At 36.3% G+C, this 18,611-nt stretch overlaps 1 protein-coding gene across 5 annotated transcripts in view; it reads left to right on the top strand.

Moving 5' to 3' along the window:
* Positions 1–18,611, top strand: part of ALG6 (ALG6 alpha-1,3-glucosyltransferase) — a 56,543-nt gene that overhangs the window by 16,958 nt on the left and 20,974 nt on the right. For 2 of the 5 annotated variants that reach the window (XM_086390333.1, XM_086390336.1), the window contains exons 3-8: positions 2,638–2,722; positions 10,313–10,402; positions 11,537–11,625; positions 13,578–13,660; positions 14,305–14,369; positions 18,200–18,385. In XM_086390333.1, coding sequence (XP_086246459.1) covers positions 2,638–2,722; positions 10,313–10,402; positions 11,537–11,625; positions 13,578–13,660; positions 14,305–14,369; positions 18,200–18,385 — 598 coding nt within the window. Of the gene's footprint in view, positions 1–2,637; positions 2,723–8,222; positions 10,403–11,536; positions 11,626–13,577; positions 13,661–14,304; positions 14,370–18,199; positions 18,386–18,611 lie in introns of all 5 variants that reach the window. The other 3 variants (XM_086390335.1, XM_086390334.1, XM_086390337.1) reach the window with 3 other exon arrangements.

Raw genomic sequence — 18,611 nt, forward strand, 5'->3', positions numbered from 1 at the left:
GGAAAATAAGTATTTCACCACTTGTTTGAATAATAAAACAATAATATAGAGGTTTGATGAGTAATGCTTAAAATATATTGTTGTTGTTCAGTCAGTAAGTCATGTCCAACTCTGCGACCCCATGGACTGCAGCACACCAGGCTTCCCTGTCTTTCACTCTCTCCTGGAGTTTGTTCAAATTCATGTCTATTGAGTCAGTGATGCTATCTAACCATATTATATATCTACATAAGTACAATGTCTATAGTTTGCCCTTCTGAGAAGTCAATAATTAATGATCAGTGTGCTTTTAATTTATATGGGAAGGTTTTGTGGCGAATTTGGCAGTTGAGCTGGTTCTTAAACGTTGGATATGAGTTGAAACAAGGGTTATATGAATAGGGAGAGAGAGTAAGCAGCATGAACGGAGGCTTGGAATTTCAAAATGTCATATAGTAACTTAAAGATGTTTTGAGGCAGGAACCAATGTATGGGCATTGTGTTAAAGTAGCCTTGGTGTAATTAATTGGTCTGTCACAAACTGCTTAGTGTTGCACATTTAGTAAGTGGAAAATCAGAGACTCAAAATTTCAAATCTTTTTCAACTTAAAATCCTTGTTATATCATATTGATAATATTGACATCCTTGCTACATCATCATTCACAGAGAATCTGCTAGGTGCAATTACATCCGGAGAAAGCAAAAATGAACAAGACATAGTACTTTCCAAGAGAGAGAGACAGGGGTAGGTTTTTGTGTGTGTATCCATGTGTCTCTACTGTGGGCAGTTCTTTGTGGCAGTCACTCACTGTGTATACCCTTTGGAGATGTTAATCTGCTTTCCCCATGATTATAGGGAGTATCTCCTTGATGGAGATGTTAGCATTTAAGGAATAGTGGTATAATATGGCTGTTAAAATGCAAAAAATCTACTTAGTATTGTGTTTCAAAGCTAGAGAATATCTGGGTTAGAGTAAAAAGTGATAATATGTCCTTCACCAGTGTGGTACACCTTCCCAATGGATTAATGAATATATGACTACATGTGATTTTTTTACTTGCTGATTGAGAAACCTGTGTCTGTACTGTACCTATTCGGGCTTTCTCATAAAATTTTGTAATCAACTGCTAGCTAAAGAGTGGTTTGTTTACTATTTACTAAGTGGAATTACCTTTATGTCATGTAAAATGATTTAGGGTTAAGAACCTAGTTGTTGAGGCAACAACTTAACCAAGTTGTGAGGCAATACACAACAGGAGCTAGGAACATGAATTACGGAGCCGGTCTGCCTGGGTTCCAGACCAGACTGTGCTACTCATTACCTCGGTGACCCTGTTTCCAGTTTGCCAGCTATGAACTGGGGATGATAATAATCCCTACTTCATTGTTGTATTTGGCATGTAGTAGACACTGTCTATTGATAGTTATTAAAGATCTATTATCCCTTATTTGCAATTTAGAAGTTAACTATAAACTGGCAGTTTTTAATATAATTCATTTGACATCAAACCCTGACCTAATCAATGTCTTTGGTTTTTGGTTCTATACTTGACCTTAAGTTATTATAGTTAGTTTATAAAAGCTCTTTGTAAATTATAGACATATGTTATTACAATTGTTTTATGATACTTATTGGACAGTATAGTTTACAGTGTTTCTCATGAAGTAAAAATAAACTTGGATATCTTGTGATTAGTATTATCAACTGGTTAATTAAAAACTAAGTAAAGGATTTCCCTGGTGGTCTAGTGGTCAAGACTGGGTGCTTCTAGCCCATAGGGTGTGGGTTCCATCCCTGGTCAGAGAACTAAGATCCCACATGCTGCACGGCATGGCCAAAAAAAATAAAAATAAAAGAAACCTAATTAGTGTTAATATTTATTGAATGTTTATGTGTACCAGGTACTACACAGAGCATTTTATGTTCATTATCTTCTTTATTCCAGCAGTCCTTTAGGTGTGATAGTATTGATTCTGTTTTTAATGTGCTGAGGCTTAGAGAGCTAAGGTCATTTGCTCCGGGACACAGTGTCACTCAGTGTGCTAGCAGGGCCACAATTCAGACCTCATCTCTGACTTTTGAAGTCACTTCTGTGTCCTTTTCTTCCATCTATACTATCTTTATAGTTTAGAAAATTTTCATGAGGAAATAAAATCACTAGTATACTATATATATATATATTTTTTTTTTTAAAGATTCTTTGCTTTATAGAATTTTTTACCATTTAAGAAAAATACTGAGTCTTTCAGTGAACTGGAGTTACAAAATTCCAATTTACAAGCAACTTTGGGAAATTTATATTGATTGTGTTAAGGGAGGTACTTATATACTCTAAATACCGGGGAGGGGAGTTGAAAATAAACACAAATTGGCTTTCTTTTAAACAGAAAATGCTAATTTAAAAAGCTTATGTAGCTGACAGTGGGACAGGAAGTTCTGTTTTGTTTATTAGGGCAAAGGAAGGCAGTGGAGCTCATAAGGTGAGTGCTCTGCAGTGAACACCTATTGGTTCCCACTCAGCTTCATGCGCTCCCCTAACATTATCCCAGTTGTCACCTCAGTGTCTGCCCTTCCTCATTCCTTGAATGTGATCGCCATAAGACAATGATAATTGAAGTATAAATTTATTTTGCTTTGTTTTCCTTATTATTTTAGGTGCTGGAAAGCCCCCTATGTTTGGTGATTATGAAGCTCAGAGACACTGGCAAGAGATTACTTTTAATTTACCCATCAAACAATGGTATGGATAATTTTAACTTGATTTTATTATCAGTCAGTTAATGTAGATTATTTGAAATTACTTAAAAGGAAAATACTCTGTTTCTTCATCTTTAGCATCCTCTTCCTATTTACTGAAGTCACATATGTTACCCTGTATATTGTCAGCTCATTTTGAAATTTTATCCTCCTGAAAGTTACCATATACTCAACTACCAGCTGGAATATGATACAAAACTAGAACTTTAAGGATAGGACACTGTATGCCATGAAAGCTCCTCAGGATATAAACTGTGAAAGTTTATGGGCTTAGAATATTTCTTTTGGTGGTTCCTCAAAGTTTCTCTGTTAGGAACGTATGAGATGTAAAGAAGCAGTAGCTTAGTGATGAAGAATGTAGATGTTTGAGTCAGACTGCCTGTGTATGTGTGTGTGTTAGTGTTCAGACGGAGCCTGTATTCTTTACTGGCAGTGTGAGCTTTGGCAAGTTATTTAACTGTCTCTGCCACAGTTTTATCACTCACAGAATAGAAATAATAGAATACATATTTCACTGGGCTATTGTGAAGACTGAATAAAATGATTCACTTAAAGCACTTACACCAGTGCCTGAAGTGTAATGAGCTCTCAATAAATGTTAGCTGTAGTTATGTCTTCAAAAAATCTGTGCATTGCCATTTTTGTTGAACATGTTCTGATAATTGATGATAGTATTCTTTTTTTACTTATTATGTGCCTGGTAGATTATTTGATTAAACCTGGTTGTACAAACTGTTTTTATCATTCTCTTGATTGCTTTGGTCACTGCTTTTATTTAACTCCTTTATGAAAGAGAGTTATATATAAGAACTTCACATTGAACTCTCTATTAACAGGTTGGCTCTACCTACTCCAAATTTGGAGTATTTATAATAGAGATCAGCTAAATATTTGATATTCTTGTTTTTTTTTAATAGATGTGTGCATATTTGTTTTTTGCTTGTTTTCGACCTCACTGCACAGCTTGTACGATCTTAGTTCCCTGACCAGGGATTGAATCAGAGTCCATGGCAGTGAAAGCACCAAGTTCTAATGTTTAAATGGTGTGAGTTCTTTTTTTTTCGTAGTTTGAAGTTTATTGTTATATCATTCATAATGACTGTCATTGAAAAAGATATATCTCAATGGCATAGTTTACAAAACAGAAAATATATACTTTTGACAGGTTCACTATTTTCTACAGTGGATATAAATCTGTATTGGCAATAACATTTCTAATATTTTGAATTGTCTAATTTTGTCAAATTTGATTAGTTTGCCATTTTTGTTACCTAGTAATGTGACTGAAGAATGGTTTCTTATTTTTTAACTTCAGTTTTCCAAGTGTGAAGTCTTTCTGTGTTCATCTAGAAAGTTAGTTATAGTCAAAACTTTCAAGTGATATAGTTGTCTGAAATATGAAATCAGAATCTATCAGGTAAAGTTTTAAAATGTCAGTTTTATAATTCTAAATTTAAAAACTGATTTATTCCATTTCATTATACATAGTTGAAAGTGATAGATGCAAGCAACTTTTTTCTTTAAATGACAATTTTTATAATTTTTATAATGACAATTCCTTAATGTGTGATGTCAGAAGCACTTTTGGCATTAAGTAGTAGAAAACCTTGGAGAAGGCAATGGCACCCCACTCCAGTACTCTTGCCTGGAAAATCCCATGGACGGAGGAGCCTGGTGGGCTGCAGTCCATGAGGTCGCTGAGTCAGACTTGACTGAGCGACTTCACTTTCACTTTTCACTCTCATGCATTGGAGAAGGAAATGGCAACCCACTCCAGTGTTCTTGCCTGGAGAATCCCAGGGATGGGGGAGCCTGGTTGGAGGCCATCTATGGGGTTGCATAGAGTCGGACACGACTGAAGTGACTTAGCAGCAGTAGAAAACCTAATAGTAGTTAAAGCAATAAAATAATTATCTCCATAAGTAGGTCTTTGCAGGGCTGGTAAAGTGGCTCAATGATAGCAGTTAAAGAACTCAGGCTTTTCCATTTTCTTCCTTTCCTCTCTTCTTGGCATGTTGGCTTTTCATCCTGAGGCTTTTTACCTCAAGATCAGATGACTGCCAAGGCTACCAGCACTGTGACTTTGTACAACCATATTCAAGGCAGGAATAATAAAAATACCTTATTTTTTACGTCTCTTTTTGTTATGGAGCAAAATCTTTTCCACCCTTAAAGCAATCATTAATAGAAATGCCTGGCTTAGTGCAGGCATGGTTTATCACCTGGGGTAGGAGAAGTGTCCACCTACCCTGAGTATGTTGCTTTTTAAAACAAGATCACAGTTTTATAAGTGAGGAATTGTGGGAACCACTGTTTATTTCAGCATTGTTATAACTATGAGAAGCCTAAATATATTTTGGTAGGGGAATGATTAACTAAAGTACATTTCTCCTATGTGCATGTGTACATTTTTTTTCTAGGTAGATTCCTAGAAGCGGAATCTCTAAAGTAGCCAGTTATAATAGATACCAATACCAGAATATCTCTTACCCTTACCAATATTTAATAATAACAATACCAGACTTCTAAAATTTCCATTTCCTTGAGTACATGTGATGTTGATTTTCCTTCATGTCCGACTCTTTGTGACCCCATGGACCATATAGCCTATCAGGCTCCTCTGTCCGTGGAATTTTCCAGGCAAGAATACTGTAGTGGGTTGCCATTTCCTGCTCCAGGGGATCTTCCCAACCCAGGGATCAATCCCACGTCTCTTGTGTCTCTGCATTGACAGGCAGATTCTTTGCCACGGTGTTACCTGGGAAGCCCCTGGTGTATTTACTGATCATCATATTTTTCTCAAATTTGCATATTTATTTATTTCCCCCATGTTACTGATGAATTGCTGATCTTTTTTGTAATGATTTGTGTGATTTTAAGATAAAAAATTACATTAACTTTTTCTCCTGTGTAACAAATGACCACAAAAACGGTGATTACTTAAACACACACTTGTTTTTCATTTTTGGTTGCCCTGTGTTCCTCATTGCTGTGCCGGGCTTTCTCTGGTTGTGGCAGGTGGGAGCTGCTCTCTGCTTGTGGTGCTGGCTTCTCACTGCAGTGACTTCTCTTGTTGAGGAGCGTGGGCTGCAGGTGCACAGGCTTCGGTAGTTCTGGTTCACAGGCTCAGTTGCCCCACAGCATGTGGAATCTTCCTGGACCAGGGATCGAACCTGTGTCCCCTCCATTGGCAGGAGGATTCTTAACCACTGTACCGCCAGGGAAGTCCAAAACACACATTTATTATAGAAGTCTGGGGCACAGCTTATTTCAGTATTATGATCAGAGTCTCCGGAGGCTGCAATCCAGTTGTCGTCTGAGACTGCAGTCTTATCAGAGGCTCAGTTGGGGAAAGAACCATTTCCAAGTTGCCTCAAGTTATTGGCAGAATTAATTTCCTTGCATCTATAAAACTAAGGGCTTTGGTTTCTTATTGGAATCTATCTTTATCTTCTAGAGTCCCCCTGCAGTTTCTTGCTATGTGGCTTCTCCACTATGCCCACTTACTGAAACATGACAGTTTTCTTCTTCCAAGTCAGTGAAAGGGAGTACTCTGTAGCTTAGCCAGCAAGATGGAATCTTCCATATATGTAAAACATAAGCATAAGAATGGTCATCCTGTCCCTTTTTTTGTACTTGGTTGTTTACTAGCAAGTCACATGTCTTGTCCATACTCAAGGGGAGGGAATTAATGTACACACATGTGGCAGGAATACCAGGAGATGGGTTCACAGGGATGATTTTAAAGTCTGTCTGCCATAGTATTCGGCAGTGTATAATAGTATTCTGCAGTTTAATCATTTGTTTTGGTGTGTGTATATGTATAAAATAAATATCTTCTTTCTGTTCTTTGAATTTTTCTTAAGGTGTTTTTTATTAAATTTTTACATTTGATATATAGACATTCTTTGAACTGTTCTTGAAACTTCTTTAAGTTTGGAACTGTTTTAAAATAGAATATATTTTTGTACAGAGCAAAAATAGCCACAATATATTAGAAAAAATTACATTTTGAAGTTAATGATAACACATTTGGAGTAATTTTGTAGTTTGCTGTGGCAGCTAGAGTTTTTTTCTGATAAAACATCTACTGAGATTACATGGGAATTCAGTGGGAAAGGACATTCCATTCCAATGGTATTTATCCAACTTTTCAGGTGGATCTGATACATATAAAGCAGGAGAATTAACTATTTGCTTTGTTTCTACGGGTAGATTTTGAAGCTTTACTTGAAACAATTTTAAGCTATCTTTTTCCACAAATTTCTCTCTTCTTACTTATGCATTTCCATAAAGTAGGTAGCACAGTTGTTGGTTGTATTATTCTTTCTTCCCAGTCCAACCGGTGGTTTTACTGTTAGTGTATACCTTTGCATACCACCCATGTCTCCTTCGCTATCTCCAGTGGACCTCAGTGTTAAAGTAAATGAAAAATAGCTTTTGCCTTAGAAGAAGCTGAAAAACAAATCAAATTATATTGTTCAAAATGTGATTTTTGAATTATCTGATGCTTTTCCACTACTGTATCCATCCCAGTGGTTTTGTAGCTAATGACCACTTAGAACTACTGTTGCACACTCACTTTGTGTCAGGCAGTTGCTTCACAGTTTTACATGTTTAATTCAGTCCTTCAACAACTCTTTGGGGTAAATACAATAAAACCTTGTGCTAATGCTCCCTGTCATTACGTGAATTTGGAAATAACGCAGTTTGGTACCTGTGTTCAGGTAACCCTATTTAGAGAAGTGGGTCCTCTGGTTTCCACTATTGGCCTGGCCCAGCTTCCCAGTTTCAAGCTGTTGAAAGGGACTCTGACTTATATGGAGTCTTGGGTTCACTGTATCTTGATTTTGAGTTCCAGCCAGATAGATACAGGAACCAGGATTGTTCACATGGATGTTGCTGCTGCAGTACATAACTGTCACCAGGAGATACCATGCTGTACTGTGCCCATGGCTGTCTAGCATGCCCTGATCATTTTATTAATCCTCACTCCCTGCATACAAACCTACATATTGTGTATCAGACACTAAGAAAAGTAGACCTTTTGAAGATGAATACAGTTGATCCTTGAACAACATGGGTTTGAACTGTGCAGGCCCCTTTATACATGGATTTCTTTCAATAGTAAATACTGTACTACAGAAACCATGGTTGGTTGAATCCGAGGTTGTGGAACCTAGATCCAGAGGAACTTCGGAGAGAGATGGCTGACTGTAAATTATACTTGGATTTTCAACTGCATGGAGAGTCAGTGCCCCTAATCTGCATGTTGTTCAGGGTCAACTGTAGTAGGTTATTTAACTGGATCATGATAAAGGCCAACTTAAAACTTTTTTTTTTCAGTCTCAGAGTAAGGGGTTGTGATGTCAAAAAATTGTGACCCATTTGAAACAGGATTTTTTTTTTTTTTTGCTTTTTCATACTGTTCATGGGGTTCTCAAGGCAAGACTGCTTAAGTGGTTTACCATTCCCTTCTCCAGTGGACCACGTTTTATCAGAACTCTCCACCATGACCCGTCTGTCTTGGGTGGCCCTACAGAGATCAAATTGCCAACATCTGTTGGATCATCGAAAAATCTAGAGAGTTCCAGAAAAACATCTGCTTTATTGACTGTGGAATAATGACTGTGGAAAATTCTTCAAGAGATGGGAATACCAGACCACCTGACCTGCCTCTTGAAAAATCTATATGCAGGTCAGGAAGCAACAGTTAGTACTGGACATGGAATGACAGACTGGTTCCAAATAGGGAAAGGAGTATGTCAAGGCTGTATATTGTCACCCTGCTTATTTAACTTATATGCAGAGTACATCATGAGAAATGCTGGGCTGGATGAAGCACAAGCTGGAATCAAGATTGCTGGGAGGAATATCAATAACTTCAGATATGCAGATGACACCACCCTTATGGCAGAAAGTGAAGAAAAACTAAAAAGCCTCTTGATGAAAGTGAAAGAGGAGAGTGAAGAAGTTGGCTTAAAATTCAACATTCAGAAAACTAAGATCATGGCATCTGGTCCTGTCACTTCATGGGAAATAGATGGGGAAACAGTGGAAACAGTGACAGACTTTATTTTTGGGGCTCCAAAATCACTGCAGATGGTGACTGCAGCCATGAAATTAAAAGATGCTTGCTCTTTGAAAGAACAGTTATGACCAACCTAGACAGCATATTCAAAAGCAGAGACATTACTTTGCCAACAAAGGTCTGGCTAGAAAGCTATGGTTTTTCCAGTAGTCATGTATGGATGTGAGAGTTGGACTATATAGAAAGCTGAGTGCCAAAGAATTGATGATTTCCAACTGTGGTGTTGGAGAAGACTCTTGAGAGTCCCTTGGACTACAAGGAGATCATACCAGTCCATCCTAAAGGAAATCAGTCCTGAATATTCATTGGAAGGACTGATGTTGAGGCTGAAACTCCAATACTTTGGCCACCTGATACGAAGAACTGACTCATTGGAAAAGACCCTGATGCTGGGAAAGATTGAGGGCGGGAGGAGAAGGGGATGACAGAGGATGAGATGGTTGGATGGTATCACTGACTCAATGGACATGAGTTTGAGTAAACTCTGGGAATTGTCAATGGACAGGGAGGCCTGGTGTGCTGCAGTCCATGGGGTCGCAGAGTTGGACACGACTGAGCAACTGAACTGACTGAAACAGGCTTAGGGATAGTGATTATTTATATTGTATATAGTTTGGTGTCCATTATTATAAATTCTTGTAATGATTGAGAAAATTATTTGGATAGAAGAAGCTGTCTAGTTATAAAGATTATAGTTAAGGAGTCTTATGTAAATTATTATAGTCTATGTAGTCTATGTAAATTTTCATTTCTTGAGTCACAGTATTCATATGTAGTTTCTTCCCTTTCTAACCAACTGGTTAATTAGTTAACCAGTTATTTTAAATAGTTTAACCAATTATTACATGATGAATTAAATAGTTTAACCAACTATTAATTTATAAACTTTACATATAGTGTTTTTCCTTAATTCACAGAATTTTGCATGTAATAGGCTCTCATTAAATGTTGGTTGAATTGTGTTCAAAGTGATATTAATAAGTCTACCTGTTTCACGCAGTATTTCTTTCTTTGCAAACCAAATCTTTACATGATTTTAACATTCATTTTTTACTTTTTAAAATTGTGATTTCACATTGTTTCTGTAATTTTTAGACTGTCAGAAGCAAATTCTCTTTTTCGTTGCATATTTTCTTTTGTATAAGTATTAGTCATTGTTTAAGTTTACTAATAGTAGAATGACAACAAGTTCCAATTTGCCTGTGACAATCTTGGTTTACCTCTATTGTTATGGCTTAATTATTAATAGCTTCCTCTTTCACTCTTAAGAGTACTTCAGTTTAGATAATAATTTAGTCACACTACTCATTAACAACTTTAATTGTGAGTTCACAAAAGTTTTTGAGAGAAGAGGAAAAGAAAAAATGTAGATGATTTTTTTTTACCTTATATGTTTTTTCAAGTTAAATGACATGATATATTGAATACAAGTCTATTTCTTGAATATTGATTGATGGAGTGGTGCTTTCTTTTTTTTTCCAGGTATTTTAACAGCAGTGATAACAATTTACAGTATTGGGGATTGGACTATCCACCTCTTACAGCTTATCATAGTTTTTTATGTGCTTATGTGTAAGTTTTTCTTCCTTAACATAACTACATATTTATGCCCTTAGCAGATGCAGTAAGGAACAGTTTGTTGATTGGAGGAGAGATCATTTGTAGCTATTATTGTATTATGGTTTGTAGAGCACCATGCCTTTATAATTGGTTTGTAGGAAAGTTAACTATCAGAGTTTTAATATTTGTGTAATCTTTCTGGTGGAAATGCTAGAAAGAGATGCAAAAAAATCTAGCTTTGTTTTGAAGTAGAAATGTTACCAATTATGCATGGTTTACTGAGAAATATATCTAATATGATTAGTTGTGCATAGGAAAGCTTTTTTCCTGGAATGGCCCAAAGTAAATGAAAAATAAAGGTCTAAATGGTATTGTGATTAACCAGTCAAGTTAGAAACTAGAAGTACTGTAGTGTTTCACTTATGATTTAAGATCGGATTGGAATTCCTTCTTTTACAGGCATGGAATGGTTTATAGATGATAAGGCACTTCTGTTTAGTAGAGACCCAGTTCTACTCTGTAGTGGTATTCCATTTCAGACCTGCAGTGTGTCAGTAGAAATTTGAGGAACTTCTTCACAGTATCTTCTGAACTTATTTTACCGTTTCATATGTTTAAAAAATTAGCTTCCTGGACTAAAAATATGTCTCCAAACTTCATGGTAACTAGTTGTACTTTTCAGTGTTCTGGAAAATGTAATACTATTGAAAACTTAATGTATCTTTAATAATTATGTTCAGTTTTATGCAGTGATTTATGATTAACAGCTATTTATTGTAGCCTATTATGATAACTGAAAGGATGATAAATTATAAAGCTATGATCCTCAGTCCTAGTATCTTGCTGTTTACAAAGTACATGTTTAGTAAACGAAAGGTGACACATTAGACTGTTTTCACACTGAAAGTATCATGAAGGTAGGGCTTGAAGGTAGGGCTTTCAGTTAAAATGTTACATGAGTTTGTTGGAAGATGAGCAAGGTGGACTCGGTTTTTTAGCTTTAGTCAGTTTCACATGGTTAAATACAAAGAGTTAAGCCTTAACTCTATTGCTCCACTTCTCAACATAGATTCATATGTCCTCAGGTGTCCTTATTGCTAAAAGTGATGGGGCATAAAGTGCATGTATATATGCTTTGATTTGCAGGGCAAAGTTTATAAATCCAGACTGGATTGCTCTCCATACATCACGTGGATATGAGAGTCAGGCACATAAGCTCTTCATGCGTGCAACAGGTAAAAGAGCAGTAGATGTTGAATGTAACATTGAATTAAACATTTTTTTGAACTGGTTCTATTATTGTCCTTACTGACTTTTACAGTTGTGTAACTGTACATATGCGTATATATGTATACTGTTTGAGCAAATGTGTATGTAAACTAAGACACGCAACAGTAGAAACGAATAATTCTGGGTGCTTTACATTTGTTATTATCTCACTTAATAATATGGACACCCAAATGAGGTAAAATACTGTTGTTATTCTTAGGCTGAGAAACTGAGGCCCAGTAAAGTGAGGGTACTGTTACTAGCTCACCTGAAGTTGGTTAGCTCTGAATTAAAGTTTTAGTTGTTTAGGCCTTTGCTTTGATAAATCCTTTTCACTTTTAAAGTAAATTACAGTTGTATGGGCTTCCCCACTGGCTCAGTGGTAAACAGCCCACCTGCCAATGCAGGAAATGCAGGTTCAGTCGTTGGGTTGGGAAGATCCCTTGGAGAAGGAAGTGGCAACTCACTTCAGTATTCTTGCCTGGGAAATCCCATGGACAGAGGAGCCTGGTGGGCTACAGTCCATGGGATTGTAAAAGAGTTGGACATGACTGCAACTAAACAACAACAGTTGTATATCATACATTGTGTTGCTGTGTAGTGTTGCTAAACTAATCTTTATAACAAATGTTTATTGAGCATTTATTGTATGCTAAGAGTTGAAAGTAATGAGCTTACATTTTTTTAAAATCTTTACAAGACTTAGGCTTTTATGGGTCTTTTCCTTAATTACTCTAAGCCTGGTCAGATTTGTTCTCTTTACCATTCATACCATGATAGACTCTCAGGTCCAAGAGAGAACCTGCATTGCTCCTCCCTCTCCCACACCACTCCCTTCCCATGCCCCCCCCACCCCCCCACCACCAATGCTTTAATCCCATCTGAACTTAGCTTCTGAGCCAGTACCTGTATCTGGAGGAAACTCATGACTTTTAGACACAGTTTGTTCTATTTTCAAAGAGCCCCAATTATTAGAAATTTCCTTCTTCTATTGAACCTTCACAAATCATATGAAGTTCTGTTTCCTTGGGCCACACAGAACAAGTCTGGTCCTTTTTATACCTAACACCTTACAGACGTGAAATTATCGCCTCTCCAGGTTAAACATTCTTAGATACTTCAGCTTTTATTAGACGACCAGTTTCTTGAATGTAATCATGGTTTTGAGGCCTCTGGTTGCACTCCTTTGAATATGTTCCAGCTTTTCATAATGTAGAATCTGGGGGTAAAAATAGATTGCATGTATCTAACACTGATAGTTTACTATTGTTTACCTTATTCTTGAACTTAAATATATGTTTTCTGGTATAAGAAAAAAATAGGCTCTTTGGATAGCTATGTTGTATTGTTGAAAAACTTAATATATTAGTTTTTCTTTGTTCTGAAAGCACTGAACATTCAGAATTATGAATTGCTTTATTTTTTCCCCACTTTTTTTCAGTTTCTTCTTCACCTCGGCCTCTCAAGGTCTTTGTATGAATTAATTAGCAAAACTTTATGAATTTTTATAAATATTCACATTTAAAAAGATTCTCCTATGCGTCTCCACATTTGAGGTATTGTTCGCATCAGGAAATTTGGAGCATATAGATATTGAGGGGAAAATAAAAGTTTACTTCCCTTGCTTTGAGTATTCTTAATTTTTAAATTCAGGTCAGGGCAAAGAGAGAATTAGATACATTTAATTAACTTAATGTGTGAATTTATTAGAGGAAATTAAGACACTCTCTAGTCCTATATCAGTTGAAATTAGGCACAGGTGAAGGGAATGGAAAGGGCTCCAGTGGAAAGGACTCGTCCAGAATGGGTAGCAACCTTGTGTTAATAGAATTCCCACTCAAGGTTGGAGGGAGGTGACTAATAGGTTATAGTAAATCTTGATGGACTCTCGCTTAAAATCATTTGTTTGTTTTTTCAGTGTTAATTGCTGATTTGTTGATATACATACCTGCAGTGGTTCTGTACTGTTGTTGTTTAAAAGAAATCTCAACTAAGAAAAAGGTAGGTTTTGAAGTAACCTGACATTTCATCTCTGAAATGTTTTATTAGCTTAGCTATTAAGTGTAGAGCTTAAGCAAGCTATGCTTTTGGGAATAGATAATAGGGAACAGTATATCTTCTGTCAATTAATTTTCATTTAGAAACATTAACTTACCTTAGAGTAATTATTTTAATGCCCAACTGTAGTAATAAGAGGCACTGAATTTTAGAAGTTATATACTTCTGAGTTATACAGAATCCTAAATTTATTGCTTAACTGGTAAATTTGAATGTTGGGTTGGCTTGGGAGAATGACAACTGAAAGGCATTTTGAAAAGTTGCTATATATTCTCATATTCACAGTTAATGAATATTCTCTTTGGTCATTTTATATAGATTAATTATTAGATTAATTTATCTGATTTGTATATCTAAAAGTGCTTTCTCTAACAAATACCTTTTAGTGATTTTTTTTTTCATTTTTACTGGAGTATGCTATGTCACCTCCATGAAAACTTCAGTATTTAAAGAGTTTTATAAAAATGAAATATTTTGATAAATAGAAGGTAAGAATGGAATATTTGCTACTGTGTTAAATGAAACTATGCATTTACCTTGTTTGATTCAAGTAACAGATTATTATTTCATAATAATTTTCTTTACAGATTGCCACTGCATTATGCATATTGCTATACCCAGGCCTTATTCTTATCGACTATGGACATTTTCAGTATCCTTTACTGATTTAGAAATGAAATCAGATGCACATCATGAAATCTAGGCTCCGTTTGTATAATGTTGTCATCTACTATGTCTTATTTACTAGGGTTCTTGCTTATATAAACCTTTTAAAAATGATAAAAGTATCTCTTCACCAGGTGTTTACTTGATGGGTAAAGTTCAGATTTATTAAAAGTAGAAATGCTTTTTCACACCCATTTGGCTTGGGAATAGAACACTGGTAACCGATTAGCTCTTCTGGAAAGTTAGAAAAAGAATGCCAAGTACAGTGATGCTCTCCTAATACTAAAAAGGTAAAACATCTTCTATCTTTTGTAAACGTTATCTGACACTGACAAAAAGACTTCCAGTTTTTGAGTTTTAAAACAAAATGTTTTTCTAACAAATAGTGGTAACTGGAAGCTTCAGGAAACTAAAATTTAATGATTAAATCTGTGTGGATTTGGTGTGTTTAATTTTTGATACCTAAAATAAGCAACACTCAAGTAAACAGATTGTAGAGGAAAGTTGATAAAATCTGTACATGGCTCTCCAGTTTGTCTTCTAATGCATTAAATATTGCTGGTTGTCTCCATCTGTCTCAAAGGAAAAAAAATCCATACCATGATTGCTTAATTAATCGTTTTTCCTTTTGTCTCTAGTCTATTTTAGTAATAAAATTAAAATACATATATGTCAAAAGACTTGTGAAAGATATTCAGATATGTAGTTGCTTCCACCATGTTTTTTATTCTGTCCACTTTCCTAATTGAGCTCTTTTTTTTTTTGGCTTTGTAGAATCATGGCTTTCAGATAGTCTAATAGGAACACCAAGATAAAGAAAGGAAACATGAAGTTGTTTATAAGATTTTTTTAAACTATATTTACTTTGAAATGTTAACACTCATTCAGAAAAATACATAAAGCATAAATGAATCGGCTGTTACCCATGTCAAGAAATAGAACATTGCTAGTATCCAAAATGACCCTGTGCACGGCCCTGGCACTGCTCCCTCCTCCTTTCTCAAAGACAGCCACATACTGACTTTTGGAACACTGTAGTCTGCTTCTCCCCCTTCTTTGAATTTAACATGAGAGACAGCACAGGAGGTGTTCCTTTGCCTTAGGTGTTTTTGGTGCAGCATCGTCTTTGTGAGAGTTATCCGCGCAGGTCTATGTGGTTGTGGTTTCTTCTCTTTCTCACTGCTTTGTAAGATTCCACTGCGTGAGTACACGTGATTTTATTACTGATAGACATTTGGAGTGTTGCCAGGTTTTGGCTATGATGAAACTATGCTGCTTTGAACTTTCTTGTAAGGATCTCTTTGTACACATGTAAATATATTTCTTATGAGTGGAATTGCTGAATTATAGGGTATGCACATGTTTAAGTATTCTCATATGGTTTTTAAGCGTAATCTACCAAGTAACACTCCTGTGAGCAATGGTATAGGTGCTCATCCTCAACAATTGTCAGTTATTTTCCTTTTAACCATTCTGGTAAATTTGTAGTGGTGTCTTCTCTGTGACTTGAATCAAACTCTTAAAACTTTTGGGATTATGTCATTTTATAGGAACACATTTTTTTAAAATACTATTTACTTTACTTTCCTCATTTGTAAAATGGAGATGATAAGAACGCTACTTTTTAAGCTTCTTGAGAATTAAATGAATTCACATTTGTTAAACATTTAAAACCCTACTTGGGAGGTGCTAAATATCATGTAAGTATTTACTGCTCTTATTATTTGTATTGTTGCTACTGCTTCTGTTATTACTGTTTTCTAATTTTTGGGCTCTGAAATTTGATATTAGTCTGGGCAGAGGCATTTTTGACAGTTGTTTTGGACACTATGGATCATTCGTTTTGAAGACTCATGTTCTTCAGTTCTGGGAATTCTCATGAATAATATTTTTTTATAATTCTCTCCCTTTTTTCTGAAGCTTGTTAGACAGATAATAGATCTTTCATCTCCATCTTGAGCATCTGTCTTTGTTTTATATTTTTGAAGATTATCTTGCTTTATGTCTAACACTTGTATTAAATTTCATTTGTTAAGCATATCTTAAATTTCAGTTTACTTTCTTACCCCACTGTTCTGTGAATTATTTCTATTCTCCTAGGTCAGTCTTTTCTCCTTTTCACTTTGGTCCTTTTTCTCTCATAGTAGTAGTGCAAGTCACTCAGTTGTGTCTGACTCTTTGCAACCCCATGGACTATACAGTTCATGGAATTCTCCAGGTGAGAATACTGGAGTGGGTAGCTGTTCCCTTCTTCAGGGGATCTTCCCAACCTAGGGATCGAACCCAGGTCTTCCGCACTGCAGGTGGATTCTTTACCTGCTAAGCCACCAGGGAAGCCCAAGAATACTGGACTGGGTAGCCTATTCCTTCTCCAGCAGATCTTCCCAACCCAGGGTCTGCTGCATTGCAGGTGGATTCTTTACCAGCTGAGCTACCAGGGAAGGCCTTTTCTGTCATAGGTGTTCCTTAAATGTCTATTTGATCCTGGTGTGTTTATTCTAAGAATAAGGCAGAAGAGAAAGCTGCATGTGAGCTCTCTATAGTAGGGTTCTGGCCAGCACTCTGGGATCCTTAAATGTCACAGTGCGGAGGAATTTGCATGATAGTGTTAACTTAGTTGCTTGGATAGTTTATTTCATTTTGGGGGAGAGAAATATTCCTTCTTTCGTTGCCCAGCGGTAAATGCTTTGGCTCCTAGATAATCTTTGCAGAGGCATGAGGTGGGATGTGCCTTCTCCATTTGGAATTTTCAGTTAATCCTTGTTTTCTTTTTAACATCCTCAAGTACTCCAACCTACTTGTTTCCAGAGTTCTCTGAGGGTGTGCAGGGCGGATAGGCTCCTTGCTAGCCTGAGCTTCCTCTGTGTGTTCACTAAGCTGTGGCTTCTTTTAGTGTATTTTATTGGTTGCCACTTCTCTGTCCTCTTTCTGTCTTCTACAGATGTGTTGAAATCTTTATCTGTTATAACCGACCCCTGTTCTCTTTATGGCTGTAGCTGCTACTGCTGCCAAGTCGCTTCAGTCATGTCCAACTCTGTGCGACCCCATAGATGGCAGCCCACCAGGCTCCCCCGTCCCTGGGATTCTCCAAGCAAGAACACTGGAGTGGGTTGCCATTTCCTTCTCCAGTGCATGAAAGTGAAAAGTGAAAGTCAAGTTGCTCAGTCGTGTCTGACTCTTAGCGACCCCATGGACTGCAGCCTACCAGGCTCCTTTGTCCTTGGGATTTTCCAGGCAAGAGTACTAGAGTGGGGTGCCATTGCCTTATGGCTGTAGATGTATACTTTTAAAAATTCCCCATTTTAAGGGGGTCTCAGGAAGGAGAGGAGGTAAACATGAGTGCTCAGCTCCCCATTTTCAAATGAAAATCTAGTTGTGATACTGTTTTCACATAGCAGTGTTGTTGATTTCCAATCAAGCACATGTATTAATTCATATTATTGATGCATATTATAGAGGAAGGATAGTGATATTAGTAAGTTCAGTGTTTTTGTGTATTTTTAACTTTTGGAGCATTGATTTTTTGGTACGTTGTTACAGTAATATGGTAAAATAACCCAGCAGAAACAAAGCTATGTGTTACTTATTTAGAGTTCTTTAAACCTAAACAAATCAGTTGCTCTGTTTAGTAGTAGATTTAATATATTTGAGACCACTATATATAATTTCAAATTTGCTTATCAATTCAATACTTTCAGCTTTTATTTAGAAATTGTTTTGATTATACATATTATTACAGAATCACATAAGTAAAATGTTCTTTAAAATGCAAAATCTCTTTTACTTATTGAGATAATTTCCTTGACATGAGAACATATATAATTCTGTGAGTCTCGGCTTTGCTTTGTGGGGTATTCTTGGAGTATCTTATGACTGGGACCTGCTAGGGTCCCTGGCATTTTGCTTAGCTATAAACTATAAGCAGATGGAACTTTACCACTCCTTGCCATTTTTTTGTTTTTTACTTGGCAAGTGTTTTAAAAAAGGCCTCAAAGGAAAGGGGTGAGTAGCTTTTAAATAGCAGAATTCAAAACATCAGCTAATTTATTTGGCATACTTACCTTGGAGGAAGGTGGTCTTTGCCCCTTGGTGATTTCTTATTAATGTGTTGGTGGCTGTGTTGGCTCTCTTTCCATTGGAAAGAGAGATTGTTATGTTCTATACTATTGTATTTTAAATCTTCCTAATGAGAAAAATATTTTGATCAATGAATATTTATGGGGACTTC

This window comes from Bos grunniens, chromosome 3 (assembly GCF_055505025.1).
Source record: "Bos grunniens cultivar Pamir isolate PY7600 chromosome 3, Bosgru_T2T1.0, whole genome shotgun sequence".
NCBI lineage: Eukaryota > Metazoa > Chordata > Mammalia > Artiodactyla > Bovidae > Bos > Bos grunniens.